Here is a 20817-nt window from a genome sequence, read left to right on the forward strand (position 1 = left end):
CTGTGTGGGTGTCTGTATCTTACTCTGTGATGCCTGGCCTTTTGGGAATGTACTTGACCCAAGGCGGTGCTGTGATGAGCCATGGAGTATACAGCAATTGCACCATACTTGTCTCTATTTTTTTCTTTTCATAAGAAGTATGGTAATAATAATAACAGCTACAGTGGCTCTAGTGGTAAAGAACCTGCCTACAATGCAGGAGACATAAGAAATGTGGGGGTTTGAGCCCTGGGTCGGGAAGATCCCCTAGAGGAGGGCATGGCAACCCACTCCAGTATTCTTGCCTGGAGAATCTCCATGGACAGAGGAGCCTGGTGGGCTGCATAGAGTCCATGGGGTCGCAGAGCTGGGCATGACTGAAGCAACTACGCACCACTTATTGAATGTTTATCAGTGTGCTTGGCCCAGAGGAAAGCTATGTCCACACATTATTTCAGTGAGAGCTCTAGAGCTCAGCACATATGGATGCTTAACAAATCATTGCTGAATGACTTAAACTGTTAATCCCCATAGTAATCCTATAATGAAGAAATATCTTTATTTATATTTGAGGAAGTCAAGGCTCAGAGACACTAACTACCTGGTCTGAGGTCCCCAAACTGGAAGGTGGCAGAGCCAGGCTTGAATTCCGCTCTGGTGAGTCCAGCCACCGTGCTGTACTGTCCCCCTTCTCAGAGGACCGTGGGCACTGCCCATGCACTAGGGAGCAGCCCTTTCCAGGCTTTCTCACAAGGCAGTGCCCTCTGTGGGGTGGGCATTTGGATTTCAAATGGGACCTCCTCTTCACTGTGCCTGTTGAACTTCATTCTCCATTGAAGACTCTCTAGAAGTTAATCAGTAACATTCATTTTATTTCATCTCTTTTAGGAAACTTTCACATTTTTTTTACCTCAATCTTAAAAATAATAACAAAAACTTTTGACAAATGAAGTCTATACCTTTCTTTACTTCCTCTAAGTATGACTGAGCAACCATACATTTTATAGCCTGGAGCAGACAGACTTGGCTGAGGTCTGGGCGTATATTAAATATGAGGGTTGAGCAAGTCCTGCAACTGCTGAAGTCCTCAGTGCTTGCCTCTGGGCAATGGGGAGAATAAAACCTATTTCACAGTGGCACCAAGGCAGGATTTTGAGGGACGTCTTGACCTCCATGTCTCTTTCGATCAGCAATATCTCCATTCTTTGATGTAAATGATTTTCATACTTCCTCAGTCTTATGTACAGATACCTCTGCCTGTGAGCCAAATGGCAAGCCATTCTCCCACCCCTTTCCAATCCGACACCAACCCTAAGCCATTCCCATGTAGCAACATCAAAGTAGCCATTGCCGGGATGCTTAAATGAGTTAATGATGACAGAGCACTCAGCAAAGAGCCTGGCCCATGGTAAGTGCTCACTGAATGGTAGTTGTTATAACAATTATTATAGGGTGTCTTGTTTCCTCAGACTGACAACCATCATCAAACAGCATTTGATGTCAGGATGAAGAAGTCAGACACTCCAGTTTGATCCATGCTAACTAGGAGTGTGGCCTACGATTGAATTCCATTCAAATCAGCAGATGTGTGTTCACAGCTGGTTTTGTAAGAGACACAGGACTGTCTTCCTTTTCAGTGGGCTCTGGAGACAGCTGTGTGTGGGGAAGATCAGACAGGTTGAGGGGGCTCAATGACCAAAGCAGGTTTACGGTGCGCCTTCCCCACTTCTGCAGCTTCTGCTGGGCTTCCTGTCTGTTATCTCTTTAGCTGGCTCTAAGTTTGCCCTGTCCCACTCCTCTCCCTCCAACTCTGACCATTTGTTGGGGAAAAGGCTGAAGAACCCCGACTATGCAGAGCCAGGTGTTCAGCTGAAAGATCCTAAAACGAAGCTGCAATGAGAACCATATGCAGAATGAACAAATCATGAGTCCCCTGGGTCATCTAGGGAGCGGAGTCTCTGAGTCCCATTCCTAAAGAAACCTGGATTCATCCATGGGAGAGACAGTCTGTCCTTTTTCTGAGATCTGTGAATGGGGTCAAGGATATTAGCCAAAGCCAGTGGGAACTGGGATCCAGAGCTCAGGGTCCGCTAATTCATTGTTGGTACCACATTTGTATTTGCTTAAAGGTACTGTGGAGCTCATGAAATTCACTGAATGGAAAAGACTGCTCCACCTTCACAACTGCCTTTCTTGCCCAGTTTCTTATCCACAGAAAGTGACTGAGAGCCTGTACACCTGCCCAGAGTTACTAATTCTTCTCATTAGCCTTGGAGGGAACTCCAAAAGCTCACAAGGAAAGCCCAACAGGGAGGAGGTTTTTATTAATCAAATGTATGTAAGTAGGCCCAGAAGAGATTGGGTAGGATGGCAGAGATGGAAAGCACCGGAAAATATTTTGAGGTTTCTCCCAACTCTGTAGCTCTAAAAAATATGTGGCCCCTCCAGAGGAGAGAGATTAGAGCAGCCAGGAGAAGTTAAGCATTAAGTAGTCTAGATATTTGGACTCTATGTGTAACTTCCACCCAGTGATCAAAAATAAGTACTCAGACCAAAAAGTTTGGAGAGGGAGGGACACTGAAGGGAAGGGCCTCAGAGGCCACTCATGTATCTGGATATTTACAAAGTCTGGTGGTACAACATGAGGTTGGTTCCAGCTGTGTAAAGAGAGGACCTTCCATTGGTTTAAAGGAATCTTACAGGAAGTCTCTAGAGGTCCAAACGCAAAGAAACTCATCCTTGTTGAGAAGGCTGGAGATAATGAGCATGAGGGTCTGAGAAGACAGCTTCTTCTGTGGACCTGTGGGCCACACCTCACAGCCTTGAAAGTGAAGTCGCTCAGTCGTTTCCGACTCTTTGCGACCTCGTGGACTATAGCCTACTAGACTCCTCCATCCATGGGATTCTCCAGGCAAGAATACTGGAGTGGGTTGCCATTTCCTTCTCCAGGAGATCTTCCCAACACAGGGATCAAGCCCGGGTCTCCCGCATTGCAGGCAGACGCTTTACCATCTGAGCCACCAGGGAAGCTCAAGTGTTTCTCTTCTAACTAGGCAGAAAGGCCCCACCAAGATTTCATCAAACCTGTTGCCTCTCGTCTGGGGAGAACTGACCCAGCGGCTCCCATTCACAGCAGTTCCATGACTTCAGAAGCAACGCACTGCTCTTCCAGCACTTTCTGCTGAATGTTCTCTTTCTCTCTCAAATATCCAGTTATGTAGGGACCCACTGCTTTCCCCTTTTGCTGAATTCAGCTGCGAATTCCTCATAGCAGGTTGGACTTTGGGCTGTTTGTGAAACTTTTACTCAACTTGGTAACTTGTCAAATAACCCTGCTGCTGCTAAGTCGCTTCAGTCGTGTCTGATTCTGTGCGACCCCATAGACGGCAGCCCACCAGGCTCCCGCGCCATTTTTTTTTTTTTTTTGGCCTGCGCAGTTTGAGGATCTTAGGTCCCCTACCAGAAAAGGAACCAGCAGGGACTGAAAGCTAGAGCCCAAACCACTGGACCCCCTGGGAATAGCCAAAGCTCCAATTTTAAACAGGACACGGCTATGAATTTTTCTCAAACGGCAGAATATTCCAGAGTGTACATCTTGGAGGTGCACGGTACAGACAGACAAAACACCTGTGCGCCCACCACGCAGTTCAAGAAAAAGGAAACTAGTCTTTGTAAGGAGACCACTGAGACTCGCAGAAGCGCGGAGCAGCCAGCAGCCTCTGTGCTGCCCCCCCCAAAAAAAAAAAGAAAGAAAAAGGAAACTGTCAAACTTTGAAAACCCTCAACCCACCGAAGGGAGGAACCACGGTCATGAATTTTGTGCCAGTCACTTGCTATTTTTTTTTCTTTTTCAACTTAACAGCAAAGTCTGTAACAGAAATCAAACTCAGACATACACAAAACATCTGAAACCCGGGTCTCCGCTCGGTGCGGCGTGTGAACGCCAGCCTGCCAGCCCGCCGCTTCGCCCCCTAGTGCTGACACAGGGGCGCTGCGTGGAGACAGCTTTCCCAAGCGGAGAGGCCGCCCACTTGCCTTATTTGCATACCCACCGTGCGCTGCACACCATACACGTTTAAAATTATAAAACTTCAAATTTTCTTTTACCTATGTGTTCTGAAATTAGACCGTTCTTTACAGAGTAATCTAGAAATTTTTGTTCAGGCACTGGCTCTCGGTGTTAGCTAGTCACTCTCACTGTTCTAGGAGTTTCTGTTACTCGTGCTGTGAATTGCAAGGCTGTAGGTTATACTCTGGTTTCTCTTCAGACCGTATAAATCTTTCGCCTTTTACTAAAGATTTTCGTGGAGAGAAACAACTCTGAGTCTAAAACTAATTTTTTGAGGCCTTGTTTTCACAAGGCTACTTATATTGGTTAATGAAAGGCTTGTTGGGTTTGGTTAGAAAAGTGTTTGTACCTATGATGGTGCAATCCAGATTTGATATCTCAAGGGGAAAAATCTGCTGGAGAAAAAAATGCTAAGTCACTTCAGTACTCTTATCTGAAAATCCCAAGTGAAAATTCTTGTAGGTTACAATCCACGGGGTTGCAAGCAAAGAGTAAAACACCACTGAGCCGCTTATGGAAGTAAGGCTGTTAAACTGTATATTTTTCTGTTGGTTTTGGGGGAGTATAGTGTAATCCCCGGTTATTAAAGTGAGAATTGTATACATGTTATCTTTAACTCAGTCAGTTTGTTTTGTCGATGAGTTAGTACTTCGCATCAAGTGGCCAAATTATTGGAATTTCAGTTTTAGCGCCAGTCCTTCCAGGGTAAATTCAGGACTGATTTTTTTTAACATTGAATGGTTAGATTTTCTTATTAACAGACTCTCAAGAGCCTTTCTCAACACATTAGTTAAAAAACATCAGTTTTCCAGTGCTTAGCTTTCTTATATAGTTTAGTTCTCACATCCATACATGATTATTGGGAAAAGCATATGTTTGACTAGATGGACCTTTGTTGGCAAGGTTAGTGTCTCTGCTTTGTAATATGTTATATGTTTTCTTCCAAGGAGCGAGCGTCTTTTAATTTCATGGCTGCAGTCACCATCTGCAGCGAATTTGGAGCCCACCCCCCGCACCCCAACATTTTTGGACTGCTTCCCCATATATTTGCTCTGAAGTGATGGGACCAGAAGCCATGATCTTAGTTTTGTGAATGTTTTTTTTTTTTTTTTTTTTTCTGAATGTTGTTTTAAGCCAACTTTTTCACTCTCCTCTTTCACTTTCATCAAGAGGCTCTTTAATTCTTCCTCACTTTCTGCCATAAGGGTGGTGTCATCTGCATATCTGAGGTTATTGATATTTCTCCCGGCAATCTTGATTCCAGCTTGTGCTTCTTCCAGCCCAGCGTTTCTCATGATGTACTCTGCATATAAGTTAAATAAGCAGGGTGATAACATACATCCTTGACCTACTCCTTTCCTGATTTGGAAACAGTCTGTTGCTCCATGTCTAACTGGTGCCTCTTGACCTGCATACAGATTTCTCAGGAGGCAGGTAAGGTGGTCTGGTATTCCCATCTCTTGATGAATTTTTCCATAGTTCATTGTGATCCACAGTCAAAGGCTTTGGCATAGTCAATAAGGTCGAAGTAGATGTTTTTCTGGAACTCTCTTGCTTTTTCGATGATCCAATGGATGTGGGCAATTTGATCTCTGGTTCCTCTGCCTTTTCTAAATCCAGCTTTTCTAATCACAAGTGATTAATGAGAAAGTGTATGTTTGTTTTCCTTATTTGAATACCAGACCACCTGACCTGCCTCTTGAGAAATCTATATGCAGGTCAAGAAGCAACAGTTAGAACTGGACGTGGAACAACAGACTGGTTCCAAATAGGAAAAGGAGTACGTCAAGGCTGTATATTGTCACCCTGCTTATTTAACTTATATGCAGAGTACATCATGAGAAACGCTGGGCTGGAAGAAGCACAAGCTGGAATCAAGATTGCTGGGAGAAATATCAATAACCTCAGATATGCAGATGACACCACCCTTATGGCAGAAAGCGAAGAGGAACTCAAAAGCCTCTTGATGAAAGTGAAAGAGAAGAGTGAAAAAGTTGGCTTAAAGCTCAACATTCAGAAAACGAAGATCATGGCATCTGGTCCCATCACTTCATGGCAAATAGATGGGGAAACAGTGCCAGACTATTTTTGGGGGCTCCAAAATCACTGCAGATGGTGATTGCAGCCGTGAAATTAAAAGACTCTTACTCCTTGGAAGGAAAGTTATGACCAACCTAGATAGCATATTGAAAAGCAGAGACATTACTTTGCCGACAAAGGTCCGTCTAGTCAAGGCTGTGGTTTTTCCAGTGGTCATGTATGGATGTGAGAGTTGGACTGTGAAGAAAGCTAAACGCTGAAGAATTGATGCTTTTGAACTCTGGTGTTGGAGAAGAGTCTTGAGAGTACCTTGGACTGCAAGGAGATCCAACCAGTCCATCCTAAAGGAGATCAGTCCTGGGTGTTCATTGGGAGGTCTGATGCTAAAGCGGAAACTCCAATACTTTGGCTACCTCATACAAAGAGTTGACTCATTGGGAAAGATCCTGATGGGGATTGGGGTCAGGAGAAGAAGGGGATGACAGATGGCTGGATGGCATCACCAACTCGATGGACATGAGTCTGAGTAAACTCCGGGAGTCGGTGATAGACAGGGAGGCCTGGTGTGCTGTGATTCATGGGGTCGTAAAGAGTCGGACATGACTGAGCGACTGAACTGAGCTGAACTCAATCTTTCTTGATGAGCAGTTAGTTATGTGTGAAGTTGATGGGGATTTTGATTATTTTAGGGGCTGGTTAGTTAAATAATTTCAGAAAGAAAACGTGGTTATTGTTTTTTTTTTTTTGTATCAAGTTTGAAGTCCAGGGTGTATTTTATGATTGAAATGCTTTAATTGGGACTGTTTTGTTTTTAAAATGCTCAACCAGATTGTAACTAAAAAGAAGCCAGCTCAAAGTATAATAGACTATAGATCTTATTCTCCCTTCATGGCTTTAGGGCTGGATTGTCTGTTTTACTTATTACAGGTTTGGTTATTAGAATAATGTTTTTCTTGTTGAGACTGTGTAAGGCTTTCTTTCCCTAAGAATGAAATGGAGTCACAGATTTCTTAGGGCAGGCAGGTGTAATAATTTGTCCCCAAAGCGAGTGTACCCATTTATACTTCTGCCAATCACCTATGCATATTCCCATTGTTTCTCAGCCTTACTGGGCCTTGGTATATTCAGGTTTTAAATTTCGCCATCTGGTAGTCAAAAAGTTATTATATCTTAGTTTTAAGGTACATTTCTTTAATTACTAATGAGGTTGAACATCTTTTTAAAGACGTTTTGGGCATTCATGGTATCTCTTCCATGAAATGCATGTGCTTGTCTTTTGCTGCAATGTCATTTTCTAAGTGGTTGTAGTTTTTGATACAGACTCTAGAGACTTTATTTTTTAAGTAAGACTTTGGTTTTTATTTATTTATGGCTGCACTGGGTCTTCATTGCCACTCGGGCTTTCCCTAGTTGCTGCGAGCAGCGGGCTACTCTCCTGTTGCAGCTTCTGATTGCGGTGGCTTCTCTCGTTGCAGAGCACTGACTTCAGGCACGCTGGCTTCAGATGTTGTGAATTGCAGGCTCTAGAGCACAGACTCAGTAGTTGTGGCACACAAGCTTAGTTGCCCCATGGCAGGTGGGATCTTCCCAGACCAGGGATGGAACCTGAGCCCCTGCACATTCTTAACCACTGGGTCACCAGGGACGTCCTCCAGAGTCTAAATACATACTCTTTGCTGGTTATGTGGTGCAATTTCCTTCTCCCAGTTTAAGGCTTCCCTGTCCAACTTTTTTAGTCTCTTCTGGCGAACTGGTCTAAATTTTAATATTGTCAGATTGATCTTATTTTAAAAAATTGTATTCTGATTTTGTGCTTTTGTGTGTGTTTAATAATTCTTTGCCTCGTTATTAAATTCTATATCTTCATATTATATATATATATATATATATATAATTTTTTTCTCTTTTCTTTTTGGCCATACTGCACAGTATGCAGAACTTCCTCTGTGTGCTGTGCTTCGTTGCTCAGTCATGTCCAGAGCCTTGTGACCCATGGGCTATAGCCCGCCAGACTCCTCTGTCCATAGAGATTCTCCAGGCAAGAATACTGGAGTAGTTTGCCATGCCCTCCTCCAGGGGATCATCCCAACCCAGGGATTGAACCCAGGCCTCCCGCAGTGCAGGCAGATTCTTTACCATCTGAGCCACCAGGGCAGTACAGAACTTTCTCTACCAGGAATTAAACCTGTGCCCCCTGCAGTGGAGGTGGGGAGTCAACCGCTGGACCACCAAGGAAGTTCTGTATCTTTTAAAGTTATGCTTTTCATATTTAAGTTCTTGATTCATCTGGAACTGAATTTTTGTGCAGTAAGTCCTCTACATATGAACCTTCACATTGTGAACTCTCAAAGAGGCAAATGTGTGTTCACATGTCCAGTCACATACGCTGACTCACGTGTCTGGCGTACATTGTCATGTGTGTGCATCCTCTACAAATGGTTGTGCTTTTGTGTACCTTACTGAATAGTGCTATGTAGAGTACAGTAGTACGGTAGCTTTATTTCAGCCCAGGATGTCCAGAAGCAAATGTAACAGCAGTGGTGATGTAGCCGAAACTAGTATACTTTTCATGGTACTATATTGTGAGATTAAAAATGTTTTCTTTATTTTTTGTTTTGTTATGTATTATTCATGTGAAAAATGTTATAAACCTATATGCTACTGCTGCTGCTAAGTCACTTCAGTTGTACAGTACTATATAGCCAACTGTGTTATTGGGTACCTAGGCTAACTTTGCGGGACTTATGAACAAACTGGACTTAAACGAATGTGCTCTCAGAATGGAACTCATTTGTATGTGAGGGACTTATATGGTGTGAAGTGCGGGTCACTTTTATTTCTGACAATCACCCAGCACTGTTTATTTATTGCTGTCTCTTCCCCACTGATCTGCAGTGACAGCTCTGACAGACATCAGCTTTCCTTGCAAGAGTGGGAATGTTTCTGTGCTCACTGTTTTTTTCTTCAAACCACTCTACTGTGGTGTGATTGACCTACAAAAAGCTGCACATGTTTAAGGTGTACAACCTGATGAGTCTGGAGTTAAGTACAGACCCGTGAAATCGTTACCACAATCAACGTTGTAAACACTCTGGGCTCTCCATTCTGTTCCGTGGGTCCAACTTATCTATCCCTGAGCTAATATCACACATCTTAATTCCTGTGGATTTATAATAAGACGTGAAAGTGGTAGGCTTAATCCCTCTCTTTGGTTTTCTTTTCAGGAGTAACTTGGCTATCCTTTGTTCTTCCAAATATGTTTAGAATAGCCTTCTGATTTCCATGAAAATTCCTACTGGGGATTTCCCTGGTGGTCCCATGGTTAAGACTTCTGCCAATGCAAGGAAGGGATGCAGGTTTCTATCCTTGGCCGTAAGCTAAGATCCCACATACCTCATGGCAAAAAAAAAAAAAAGGTAAAACAGAAGCCATATTATAACAAATTCAATAAAGACAAAAAATGGTCAACATTAAAAAAAAATCTTAAAAAAAAAAAAGAAAATCCTATGGGATCTGAATTTATTTATTTAATTAAATACGTTATTTATTTTTGGCCATACTGCCTGGCATGTGAGATCTTAGTTCCCCAACCAGGGACGAAGCCCCAGCCCTTGGCAGTGAAAGCATGGAGTCCTAACCACTGGACCACCCAGGAGTTTTCATAATTTGAATTTACTATCTAACTACATAATTTTTTTAAAACTCCTTTTCTGATATTTTTTCTCTTTTATTATTGAACAGTTAACATATACAACGTTGATCTTATATAATATGAAGTAGAAATGATAGTGGACCTCTTTTTCTTACGCCTGATCTTAAAGAAATGCTTTTAAATATTTCTGCATTGAATATGATGTTTATTTTAAGTATTAGATAACTTTTATCGAGTATTTGCTTATACTCTCTGTTTACTTAAGTTTTGCTGCATCTATTAGGATGATCATGTGCTTTCTTCTTTTAAATTGTTAATGTGGTGAGTGACATTGATTTCCAAATGTTGAGCCAATTTTGCATTTCTGGGATAAATTTGTCTTAGGCTGCTATGACAAAACACTATAAACCGGGTGACAGCTGAGACTTCTTTCTCACAGCTTGGGAGGTTGTAAGTCCGGAATCAGGATGCCAGCACGGGGCTGGTTCTGGTAAGGGTCGTCCTCCAGGTTGCAGACTGTTGACTTCTTGTATCCTCACAGGGCAGAAAAGAGAGCCAGCTAGCGCTCTGGCCTCCTCTTATTTATAAGGGCACTAATCCCATCCGTGAGGACTCTACCCTCATGGCCTAATTACTCTCAAAGTCCCTGTCTCCTAATTCATCTCACTGGGTTTAGGGTTTCAACATATGAACTTGGTGGGAGGGGACACAGACTTTCAGCCCACTGGAAAACCCAACTTGGTTATATTATTAATTTATTTTAATTTTTATTGCTTTTTAAATTTGTATTTAATTTTTATTGCTTTACAATGTTGTATTAGTTTCTACCCTACAGTAAAGGGAATCACTATACATGTGTATATATATATATTTTTTTGTTGTTCAGTTGCTCAGTTATGTCTGACTCTTTGTGACCCCATGGACTGCAGCACGCAAGGCTTCCCTGCTACTGATGCTAAGTCACTTTAGTCGTGTCCGACTCTGTGCTACCCCGTAGATGGCAGCCCACCGGGCTCCCCCGTCCCTGGGATTCTCCAGGCAAGGAGTGGGTTGCCATTTCCTTCTCCAATGCATGAAAGTAAAAAGTGAAAGTGAAGTTGCTCAGTCGTGTCCAACTCTTCGCGACCCCATGGACTGCAGCCTACCAGGCTCCTCCGTCCATGGGATTTTCCAGGCAAGAGTACTGGAGTGGGGTGCCATTGCCTTCTCCGCAAATAACCCTGCAGTAAACTTAAAAATGAAAAATAATTTTAATGAATAACTGCAACACCTTAGACTTATTCATGTGCAAACAATTTAAATGCATTGAATTAAGACATATTAGGTTAAGTACACATTAAGCTAACACAGGAAAAAAAAAAAGGAACAGAAACTCTGAACCATTCTCATTTTTGCTAATTAAGAAAGGGATTTAGGATACTGAGTTGTGGTTGTCTGGGGTCTGAAGCCTGAGGTGCTGACACCAGGCTCCACAGTCCTCCAGGCAGAAAATCTCCCTGCCTTACAGTGAGGACCGTCTCCGTTCTTGGAGACAGCTGCACTGGGTAGAGGCCCATTCGAACATAATTTAAAAGGGTTGGGTGGTTAAAAATATGAAAGTAGACACAATAAACTATATTAAAAAAAAAACTCACGTTTTCAAACTTCTTATTTTGCTTAGAATATGTACTAGAGATGGGAGAAAAGATTTGTATCTCATTTTACTGTCAGCTGGTCTTTCTTTATGCTACCTTTTGATACGTTTATAAGATACAGACTACTTTAAATGTCCTTATTTTGTGTAATTTGGCTTTCACTTTTTTTTTTTTTGTTTTTGATGATAACATTTTTTAAAGAGCATCCAAAGTTCGAAGCAATGGCTGTTTTGTTAGGGAGGAAAAATGTTTTATCTTTGATAACCTCCCACTTATCAGACTAGACTTTCTCTGTGGGTGGGTCCTCTGTCACTTTGTTTAACCATGCAGAAATGCAAGACTTTGTAGCAACCAAGGATAACATAGTAAGGCCATTTTAAGGTTGAACAGACTCCTAATATTTCCAGCAGTGTTTTTCCCCAGATTGCTAAATATGTATTAGTGAGAATTCTTTCTGTTATGAGTGACAAAAATCCAGTTTAATCTGGAAAAAACATTGAAGGTAGTTTATGAACTCCTAACTAAAGAGTTTGAGGGTGTATCTCGCTGGCTGCAGGCATGGCTAGATTCAGCTCCCGCCCAACTCTTGGCTGTTTCTGTTGGCATTTTTACAAAAGTATTTGTTTATTTGGCTGTGCCGGGTCTTATTTGCAGTATGTGAGATCTTTACTTGCAGCATGTGAACTCTTAGTTGCGGTATGTGGGGTCTAGTTCCCTGACCAGAGATGGAACCCGGGCTCCCTGCACTGGGAGCATGGAGTCTTAGTCACTGGACCACAAGGGAAGTCCCTCTGTGGGCATTACTGATAAGCATACTCTCCACATAGTGGGAAGGATGGCTGCTAGCAGCCTCAAGTCTAAATTCTTATGAATAGTGTTATGGATTTTGATTCATAAGAAAGAAAATTTCTCCCTCATCAAATATTCATCAAATATATAAATATTTATATTTATCATCAAATATATAAATCACAATAATTCTGTTTGGCCCTGCCTGAAACATGTGCCCAATCCTGAACCAATTCCTGTGACCATGGGTTATATGATCGTGGCAGGTAAAGCCTGGCCATTGACAGCAGTAAATGGGCTCAATTAATGGTTGTGTGTGTGTGTGTGTGTGTTGGCAGGGAGAGGGGCAGGGGAGCGGTTCTCCCAAGGAAAAGCAAAGACACAAGCAGCAAATGTCCACGCGCAGACAGAACACCATCACGTGTTCTTCATGCCCTTTGTGCATAAAGGGCTAACAAATCACCTTTCCTTTCTGCATGAGAATTTAAACCTTAGTTAACTTTCTGGCTCTGTGTCTCTACAAACAAAAGTACAATATTAACTCTTACTAAGCAGCATTGCTTATGATAAAAATGATTCCTGATCGGTAAGCTGCATCTGGACTTGGAGGAACTACAGATGAATTGTGAATGCCAGAGGAGAAACCATACTTTGGGCATCTCTGAGTTCAGTGACTTCTTTTCTTCTGTTCCAGGGCATTAGCCACCATTTCTTATCACCTGCCTCCCCAACCACAGGCACAAACTCAAACTGAGTTACGTACCCCCACATATCACCAATTTGGTTATTGCATTTCATTACAATCACTTGCATATTTGCTCATCTTCCTTAATGGACTCTGAGCTTCCTGAGGATAGGGTGTCATATTCTTTTATCTTGGCCACTTTTGCTTAGGACAATATCTAAGATATATATATATATATATATATATATATATAAATGCTTAATAATTGTTAACAGTTGTTGAATAAATGAGTGACTAATTTGTAAGAATGTGTGACTAAATGTTTTCATCTAATATATAATCAGCGTTTCTCATCTTTCTTTTTGTGATTGGTTTATATGGACCTTTGTTGGCGCTCTCTGCAGGTATTTGTATAAGCTGGACACAATCATTCTGTCATTTCCCAAAAGCTGTTGATGGCTCATGGGGCTTCCCAGGTGGCTCAGTGGTAAAGAATCCACCTGCCAAGTAGGAGATGAACCCTGGGTGGGGAAGATCCCCTGGAGAAGAAATGGCAACCTATTCCAATAATTGCCTGGGAAATCCCATGGATAGAGGAGCCTGGTGGGCTATAGTCCATGGATTCAAACAGAGTTGGCCATGACTTACTGACTAAACACCAGTTTGTGGCTCAAGACTCTCTAGAGCTTTATCTCCAATTATGGATCTAATCTCACAAGCAGCAAAAGTGGGCACCAAGCATTCTCTGTCTTTTTGCTTTGTCCTTTCTTGGTGATTCAATGAGGACAGGATTTCAGACTTTGAAGGGCTAGAGATATAGGTCTAATTGGCAACATATTTGGCTCAAAAATATAAATAAGGTGAATTTTTGGTGCCTGTTTGTTACTCTGGCATGTATAGAGTCCCATAGGACTGATCCATACATACTTTTCTGGAAGCCATTTACTATTTTAGCACTTTTCCTTCCTTTTTCTTTGAGTTGTTGGAGAATCATGAGCTATTATCTCAAGCAAACAGTAAGCATTACTTTTTATTATCTTACATTAGCAGGAGATCAGATAACAAATCTCAGATTCAGGGAACTTCTTATAAAGAGTCTTGTGTCTTGCTTTTAACATTTCAAACATCTTGCTAAGCTTTTGGTTAACAACATAGCAGGCCAATTGGTGAATGTTTTCTTTAGTTGACGAAAATACTTCTGCTGCCCACCAAGTTGGCCACCCCAACTTGTTTTCCTGCTTTTAAATACCTCAGGTTAGAAAATTGAGTTTTTCTATAGGTGTTTCACTGTTCTTTCAATAGCCAAATGACGTTTTGGCTATCGAAAATGCAATCTCCCTTTGCAATGTGAAGATTTGGAGAAACTACCATAATCAGAAGATTCTACCCTTGAACTTTCCTCCCTAACAAATCACACCTAAACATCTCTCTTAAGCTGTACTCTCTGGATAATTCCTAATTTCTCCATCCTACATCATACAGACCTGTTCTCAAGAGTTTTCCTGTTGATCCTTAGTGAATGTCAAAGAGAAGTATATGAGCAGGCATCTGAGCCACCAGGGAAACCCCATTAACAAGCAGGGAGGGCCTGGAAAGAAGCAGTTGATACAATGTCATGTCTCAAGACAACACTTGTCATGTCAAGACTTCCCTGGTGGCTCAGATGGTAAAGTGTCTGCCTACAATGCAGAAGACCCGGGTTCAATCCCTGGGTCGGGAAGATCTCCTGGAGAAGGAAGTGGCAACCCACTCCAGTATTCTTGCCTGGAAAATCCCATGGACAGAGGAGTCTGGTAGGCTATAGTCCATGGGGTCGCAAAGAGTCGGACATGACTGAGTGACTTCACTTTCTTTCTTTCATGTCTCAATGAGTCATGTAAATATTAAACCCTGGAGGATTTCTGCTTCAAGCATTTTTATCAGTAAGGCAAGGCTTACTGAGTGATATGCAAATGACTCAGATGAGGTCTGGCACAAAATCAGCTTCTCAATAAATAGCTGAGTGAAAGACCTGTTGCATAAATGCAGAAAGTTGGTAAAAATGTTCCATTTGAAAGGGAAGATAGTCTGGCTGTGAGGTGGGGCCTTCCCCAGACGCTTTGGAAAGACCATGTCTGAACGTACCTCCCTGCCCCCGTGAAAATGATTCTGTGCTGATGGAGTTTGGGGCGAAAACTCAGAACTGGATCTGGTTTGAAGTGAGAGAGGTTGTTATGACCTGCCCCTAAGAAGAGCCCAGAATGCCATGACCAGAATCACCACCTTGGCCTTCTTGCCCTCTTCAAAATGCTCCCCACTTGGCCAGTTGTCTTGTGTGTTTAATAAGTGTGTAATAATACAGGCATTTGTGACTGATTTTCAGAAGGGAAGAAAACCATTTCTTTTGGCGGCAGAGAGGGGCCACGTCGAAATGATAGGAAAACTTCTCTTCCTTAATCTGCATACTGCAGAAAAGGACAAGGTGAGATGGAATTTTATTTTTTCACCAAGGACTAGAGAAAGGGAAGTGGCAGTTGAGGTATAGATTTGGCAATGGCATTCTGGTGAGCAGTTGAGTTCTTCACTTGTTACTACAGTCGGAAAGATCATGGGATATCCCAATGAAATCAACCCACTTTTTCAGTGGACTGTCCGAATCACCAATTTTGCTCCATAAATGTCTGAAATCAGAGGACTACATGGAATTTTCTACTGTCAGCTCCAGTTGCTCTTTTCTTGCCCTGAGATCTTCTGGGGACTCCAGTCCCACCTGACCAGGGAAGGAAACACCGAGTGGATGTCCATGTGCTTGTGCATGTCTTTGATGCTTTTTTTAAGGAGCAATTCCTAGATGTGGGTCAAAGAGTGCCACACACTGTAAAACCCTTCGGGATAATATTGCTAAAACTACCTCCCAGAAGTCTTGCGACAGTTTGCCTTCCCAAAAGTTATATACAATTACTTGCATTATTCCATTTTTTACTAGCAGATTAGCAGCGAAGGTAAAAAAAGAAACATGGATGGTTTGTTTCCTTCACATTCAAACAGCTATGTATTTTCAATTTAAAACTTTAAAAGTATGAATTTCACTTAAAACTATGGAAAACATGGCCAGTACTGGAGCCACAGCTTTATCCAGTGTGACCCCTGCCCCTGGAAGCCATTCTGCAGCCCTGCCTGTGGGTGCAGCATGTTCCTGGGAAGCTCTCCTGAGGGGGTCTCTGTTCTAGGGGGGGAGAGCGCTGCCCTGCACCTCGCAGAAAAGCGTGGTCACAGCCCTGTGGCCAGTGCTGCTCACCCAGTCACCAGAAATACATGAGATCAATGAGGTATGTGCAGGGGCTCATACAGGTGAGCATGCGGTGCAGAGGAGGAAGAGTGAGAAGAACAGCTTTCGAGAAAGGAATAGGGGGCAAACAAAAGTGTTTGTGCCACAGGCTGCAAAGTGAAGTGCAAGTCGCTCAGTCGTGTCCAACTGTTTGCGACCCCATGGACTACACAGTCCATGGATTCTCCAGGCCAGAATACTGGAGTGGGTAGCCTTTGCCTTCTTCAGGGGATCTTCCCAACCCAGGGATTGAACCCAAGTCCCCCGCATTGAAGGCGGGTTCTTTACCAGCTGAGCCATAAGGGAAGCCCACAGGGTGTAAAAGGTGATGCAGAAAGGTTCCTCCCTTTTTCTTTAAAGGAACTCACAGCGGTTCATTTGTTAATCCATTCACTTATTCACCAAAAAATATTTAATGTGTACTCTGGATAATGGTTACAGTATGAGGCAGAGAGCATCACTGACTCAATGGACCTGAATTTGAGTACGCTCTGGGGGATGGTGGACAGAGGAGCCTACAGTGCTTGGGGTCCCAAAGAGTCAGACAAGACTTAGTGACCGAACCATGACTGAACCCTGCTACGTAGAGTGTTTTCTTATTCTGGAAGCCTACAGGGCAAGATGGGCATACAATAAATATTATATTGGGTTAAATACACTAATAGATGTATATGCAGTGTGCTATGGGAACACAAAGGAAAATCTGTTTCAGAAATACCTCACACAGACGAGGTGATATATTATGTGGCTCTGGGCATTCTAGTGAACACTGGTACCAGGAGACGGAGCCCAAGTGAGGGAACTGAGGCATGAAAAAGCACGGTGAGTACTGGGAACGACAGCACCGAACCTGAGGACAGCTGGGGTGGAGCAATGGGAGGCCGCGCTTACCGGGAGCAGAGACCCGGGAGGGTTTCAGGCGGCACAGAGCGGTGGGAGCCCTCGCAGGCGGGGCAGGACACTGACGCTGTGCTCTGAAGGGAGGACTGGGGCCTGCAAAGCTGGAGGCGGGGCGTCCCTTCAGGTGACCCGAAATGACAGGGGCAAGGGCTCTTGGGCAGACTCTCAGGGGCAGCACACAGCCTGAGGTGGGAGGAGGTAGAGGTCACAGGACTTGTGAGCAGGGGCTGGGGAGAGGGGAGACTTTCTGCCCCGCAGCTCCCTGGCTTGCACTCCCAGGACGGTGGGGTGCCCATCCCTGAGCTGTGGAGGGTGAGAGGAGGGGAGGAGGGGGAGCGCCTCAGTCACCAGGGAGTGGGCGGGCTCTCCCTGAGACACTGTGGGAGGGGATAACTCAGGTGAGGGGAGCGGAGAGATAGAAAGCAGGCCTGGGTTCAGCGGAGAGGCTGCGGCTGCGGAGGCAGACCATGAGTCATCTGCTCTGGGAGGTCACTTTTTAACCTCTGGGTCCACGCCTTTGGAGCTGGCTGTTTGGAGATCCAGGTGATTTGAGTCCTCTTGAACTTCATAGTAGTGATGATCAGATTGAAGTGCTTTAACTTTATGAAGATCCTAGGAATGTGATCTTCTTGAATAAAAGTTATGAATGATGCGTGAGAAACTCAAGGAGAACTGGATTCACCCAGCAAAAATCTTAGCCCTGATTGGCCTTCACAAATATAGAGATCCAGTCCTATAGTCATAGGATTTAAAGTCTTAGTCATGCTGGCCCTTTTCTATTCTAATACTTTACCACTGGAATGTGTGCACCTGGATTTAATCCACATTTTAGCTATTTTTGAGTCAGGGCACATTGAAGAAAAGTCTTTAAGTCTAACAAACTGTACTTGTAGACTGTGATAGATTTTATTTGCACAAAGTATCTAGTGATACTATTAATCCTTTGGATGAAGCCCATAAGGTACATACGGTCTTGGGCTGCCTCTGTTTTCTGACATAGGCCCTTGCCAGACCATGGAGTGACTCATGGGACTAGGCTTGAGTGTGGTGCTCTCCAAACATTCTAGGTAGCAAACTCATATCAGTAAAGAAAATGTGAGCATGTGCCTTATCACAGGTGCATTTATCATTAAATCAATATATTATAAAACATATGCCAGAAATATAAATTTTAAAGATTGAGATAAAAATAAACATAAATAGCAATTTTCATATTTTCTCTACACTGAAAGGATTATCTTATAAACATCTGATATGTTTTCCTTTGAGTTTTCTTTGTGTTCCGATGCATGCATATTTTTAGGGTCTTTCCAAAATGCCTTTAACCCTTCTTTAGCTCCTGGCCATTTAGGTTTTGTTCAGTTTTTCTTCATTATGGAAATAAGGAAGTAATCACTGCAAATGGTGACTGCAGCCATGAAATTAAAAGACTGTTACTCCTTGGAAGAAAAGTTATGATCAACCTAGATAGCATATTGAAAAGCAGAGACATTACTTTGCCAACAAAGGTCCATCTAGTCAAGGCTATGGTTTTTCCTGTGGTCATGTATGGATGTGAGAGTTGGACTGTGAAGAAGGCTGAGCACCAAAGAATTGATGCTTTTGAATTCTGGTGTTGGAGGAGACTCTTGAGAATCCCTTGGACTGCAAGGAGATCCAACCAGTCCATTCTGAAGGATATCAGCCCTGGAATTTCTTTGGAGGGAATGATGCTGAAGCTGAAACTCCAATACTTTGGCCACCTCATGGGAAGAGCTGACTCATTGGAAAAGACTCTGATGCTGGGAGGGATTGGGGGCAGGAGGAGAAGGGACAACAGAGGATGAGATCATTGGATGGCATCACCAACTCGATGGATGTGAGTTTGAGTGAACTCTGGGAGTTGGTGATGGACAGGGAGGCCTGGTATGCTGCAATTCATGGGGTCGCAAAGAGTTGGACACGACTGAGCGACTGAACTCAATTGAATTTATGATTGATTTCTTAGAACTCTGCTCATACTTGAAAATTTGAGGGAGGTGAAAAAATTTAACCTGCAAATTGTTTACAGTGTTTGAATACTTTATGAATATTGCATTTAACAATCAATGATGTATGACTATGTTGATTAAATATTTATTCACTTCAATTTGGTGGTTTTCTTTTGGCATTTGGAACCAACTGTTTTTTTTGTTGTTGTTGTTGTTAAGATTTCAAATATTTCTTTGGTGCTTAAAAAGTCTGAAGGTCATACACTCTGTGCCTCTTGTGTCTTGTGGATGAGATGCCACAGGCCCCTACAGCTCTTTGGGTTCCTGGCTTTGGGCTCTTTACAAACCTGTTTCTGCATCACATCCTTCCACTAGGGGGCATTTCCTACCATTCTGATCTCAGTCTAGATGTCACCCAATCCAAGAAGGTTTTCTTGATCACTCACTGGAAAATAATCATCCAGTCACACTATTTCACTTCTCACTGTAGCATGCTCATTACCACTAGCTGATATTATTCTTCTAATAACATCTAGAATCTAATAGATGGATTTATTCTAAATCTGTTGATTTACTGATTTACCAGTCTACTGATCTATATATCGATTGTCCACCCCTACTGGAATGTAATGTCAGAGATATTGTCAGTCTAATCATATCCACGCCCCCACTATTTAACATAGGGTCTGATACATAATAAGTGCTCAATAAATTTTTGTGGCTTTATTGAGATGATATTGAAGATCATTGCTCACCTTTACTAGCTCATGTATTTCCCAAGTACTGTGATGGTTTCAGGAAAAGAGGTAGGATGCTGTGGTTGCCAGAATAACAGCCCCCCAAAGAGGTCCACATTAGGATCCTAGGAACCTGTAAGTTTGTGAAGTTACAGAGCGAAGGGGAATTAAGGTTGATCATCATCTGACCCTACAACGAGATTATCCAGGTGAGCCTAATATAATCACAAGGATCCTTTCAAGCAGAACAATGAGGCCAGCAGGGAGGCCAGAGGGATGTAACACGAGAAGGACTGAGCACCCCATTGCTGACTTTGAAGGTAAAGGAGGGGGCTGAGAGCCAAGGGGTGTGTGTGGCTTCCACAGACTGAAAAAGGCAAAGAAATGGATTCTCCTGAAAGCCTCCCTATAGGCCTTTCTCTTCACTCAGTGAGACTCATTTCAGACTTCTGACCTCTAGAACTGTAAGATAATACATCTGTATTGTTTAAGGCACTTACATTTGTGGTAATTTGTTATTTGCAGCAATAGAAAACTAATAATATAGGTGGTTCTGTTACTGTCACAGAGGAAGACATAGAGGCCCATCCTTGAGCCTCTATGAGGCCATTTATTCAAGGTCATTCAGGCATTTAGTATCAGCTCAAGCTAGATTCCCATTGGTTGGAGTGTGTATCAGTTCTGTGAGTATTTGTTCCACTTGCCTATCACTTTAAAACCAACCAACCCAAAGCACAGCGGCTTAGAACCATACACTATTATCTTTAAGCTTTTCTTCTTGCAAGGACTTTTGCAAGAGGATGGGATAATCAGGGGCTTCCCAGGTGGCCGAGTGGTAAAGAATCCCCCTGCAAAGCAGGAGACACAGGAGACGTGGGCTTGATCCCTGGGTCAGGAATATCCCCTGGAGGAGGAAATGGCAACCCACTCCAGTATTCTTGCCTGGAGAATTCCATGGTCAGAAGAGCCTGGTGAACCACAGTCCGTGGGATCGCAAAGAGTTGGACACAGCTGAGCCACTAACACTTTCATGCTGTTTTGAGGTGGTACCTGCA

The 20817-nt window shown here is 43.0% G+C and overlaps 1 protein-coding gene and 1 non-coding gene across 2 annotated transcripts in view; both read left to right on the forward strand.

Annotated features, from left to right (window-relative positions):
- Window positions 1-20817, forward strand: part of ANKDD1B (ankyrin repeat and death domain containing 1B) — a 73920-nt gene that overhangs the window by 18114 nt on the left and 34989 nt on the right. Inside the window, 4 exon segments of the mRNA XM_059890726.1 lie at window positions 15211-15309; window positions 15347-15354; window positions 16068-16112; window positions 16114-16156. Coding sequence (XP_059746709.1) covers window positions 15211-15309; window positions 15347-15354; window positions 16068-16112; window positions 16114-16156 — 195 coding nt within the window.
- Window positions 4228-4343, forward strand: LOC112448640 (U5 spliceosomal RNA). Its single transcript, XR_003037016.1, has one exon. It is a non-coding gene; the product is annotated as a U5 spliceosomal RNA (small nuclear RNA).

This window comes from Bos taurus, chromosome 10 (genome assembly GCF_002263795.3).
Source record: "Bos taurus isolate L1 Dominette 01449 registration number 42190680 breed Hereford chromosome 10, ARS-UCD2.0, whole genome shotgun sequence".
Taxonomy (NCBI): Eukaryota; Metazoa; Chordata; class Mammalia; order Artiodactyla; family Bovidae; genus Bos; species Bos taurus.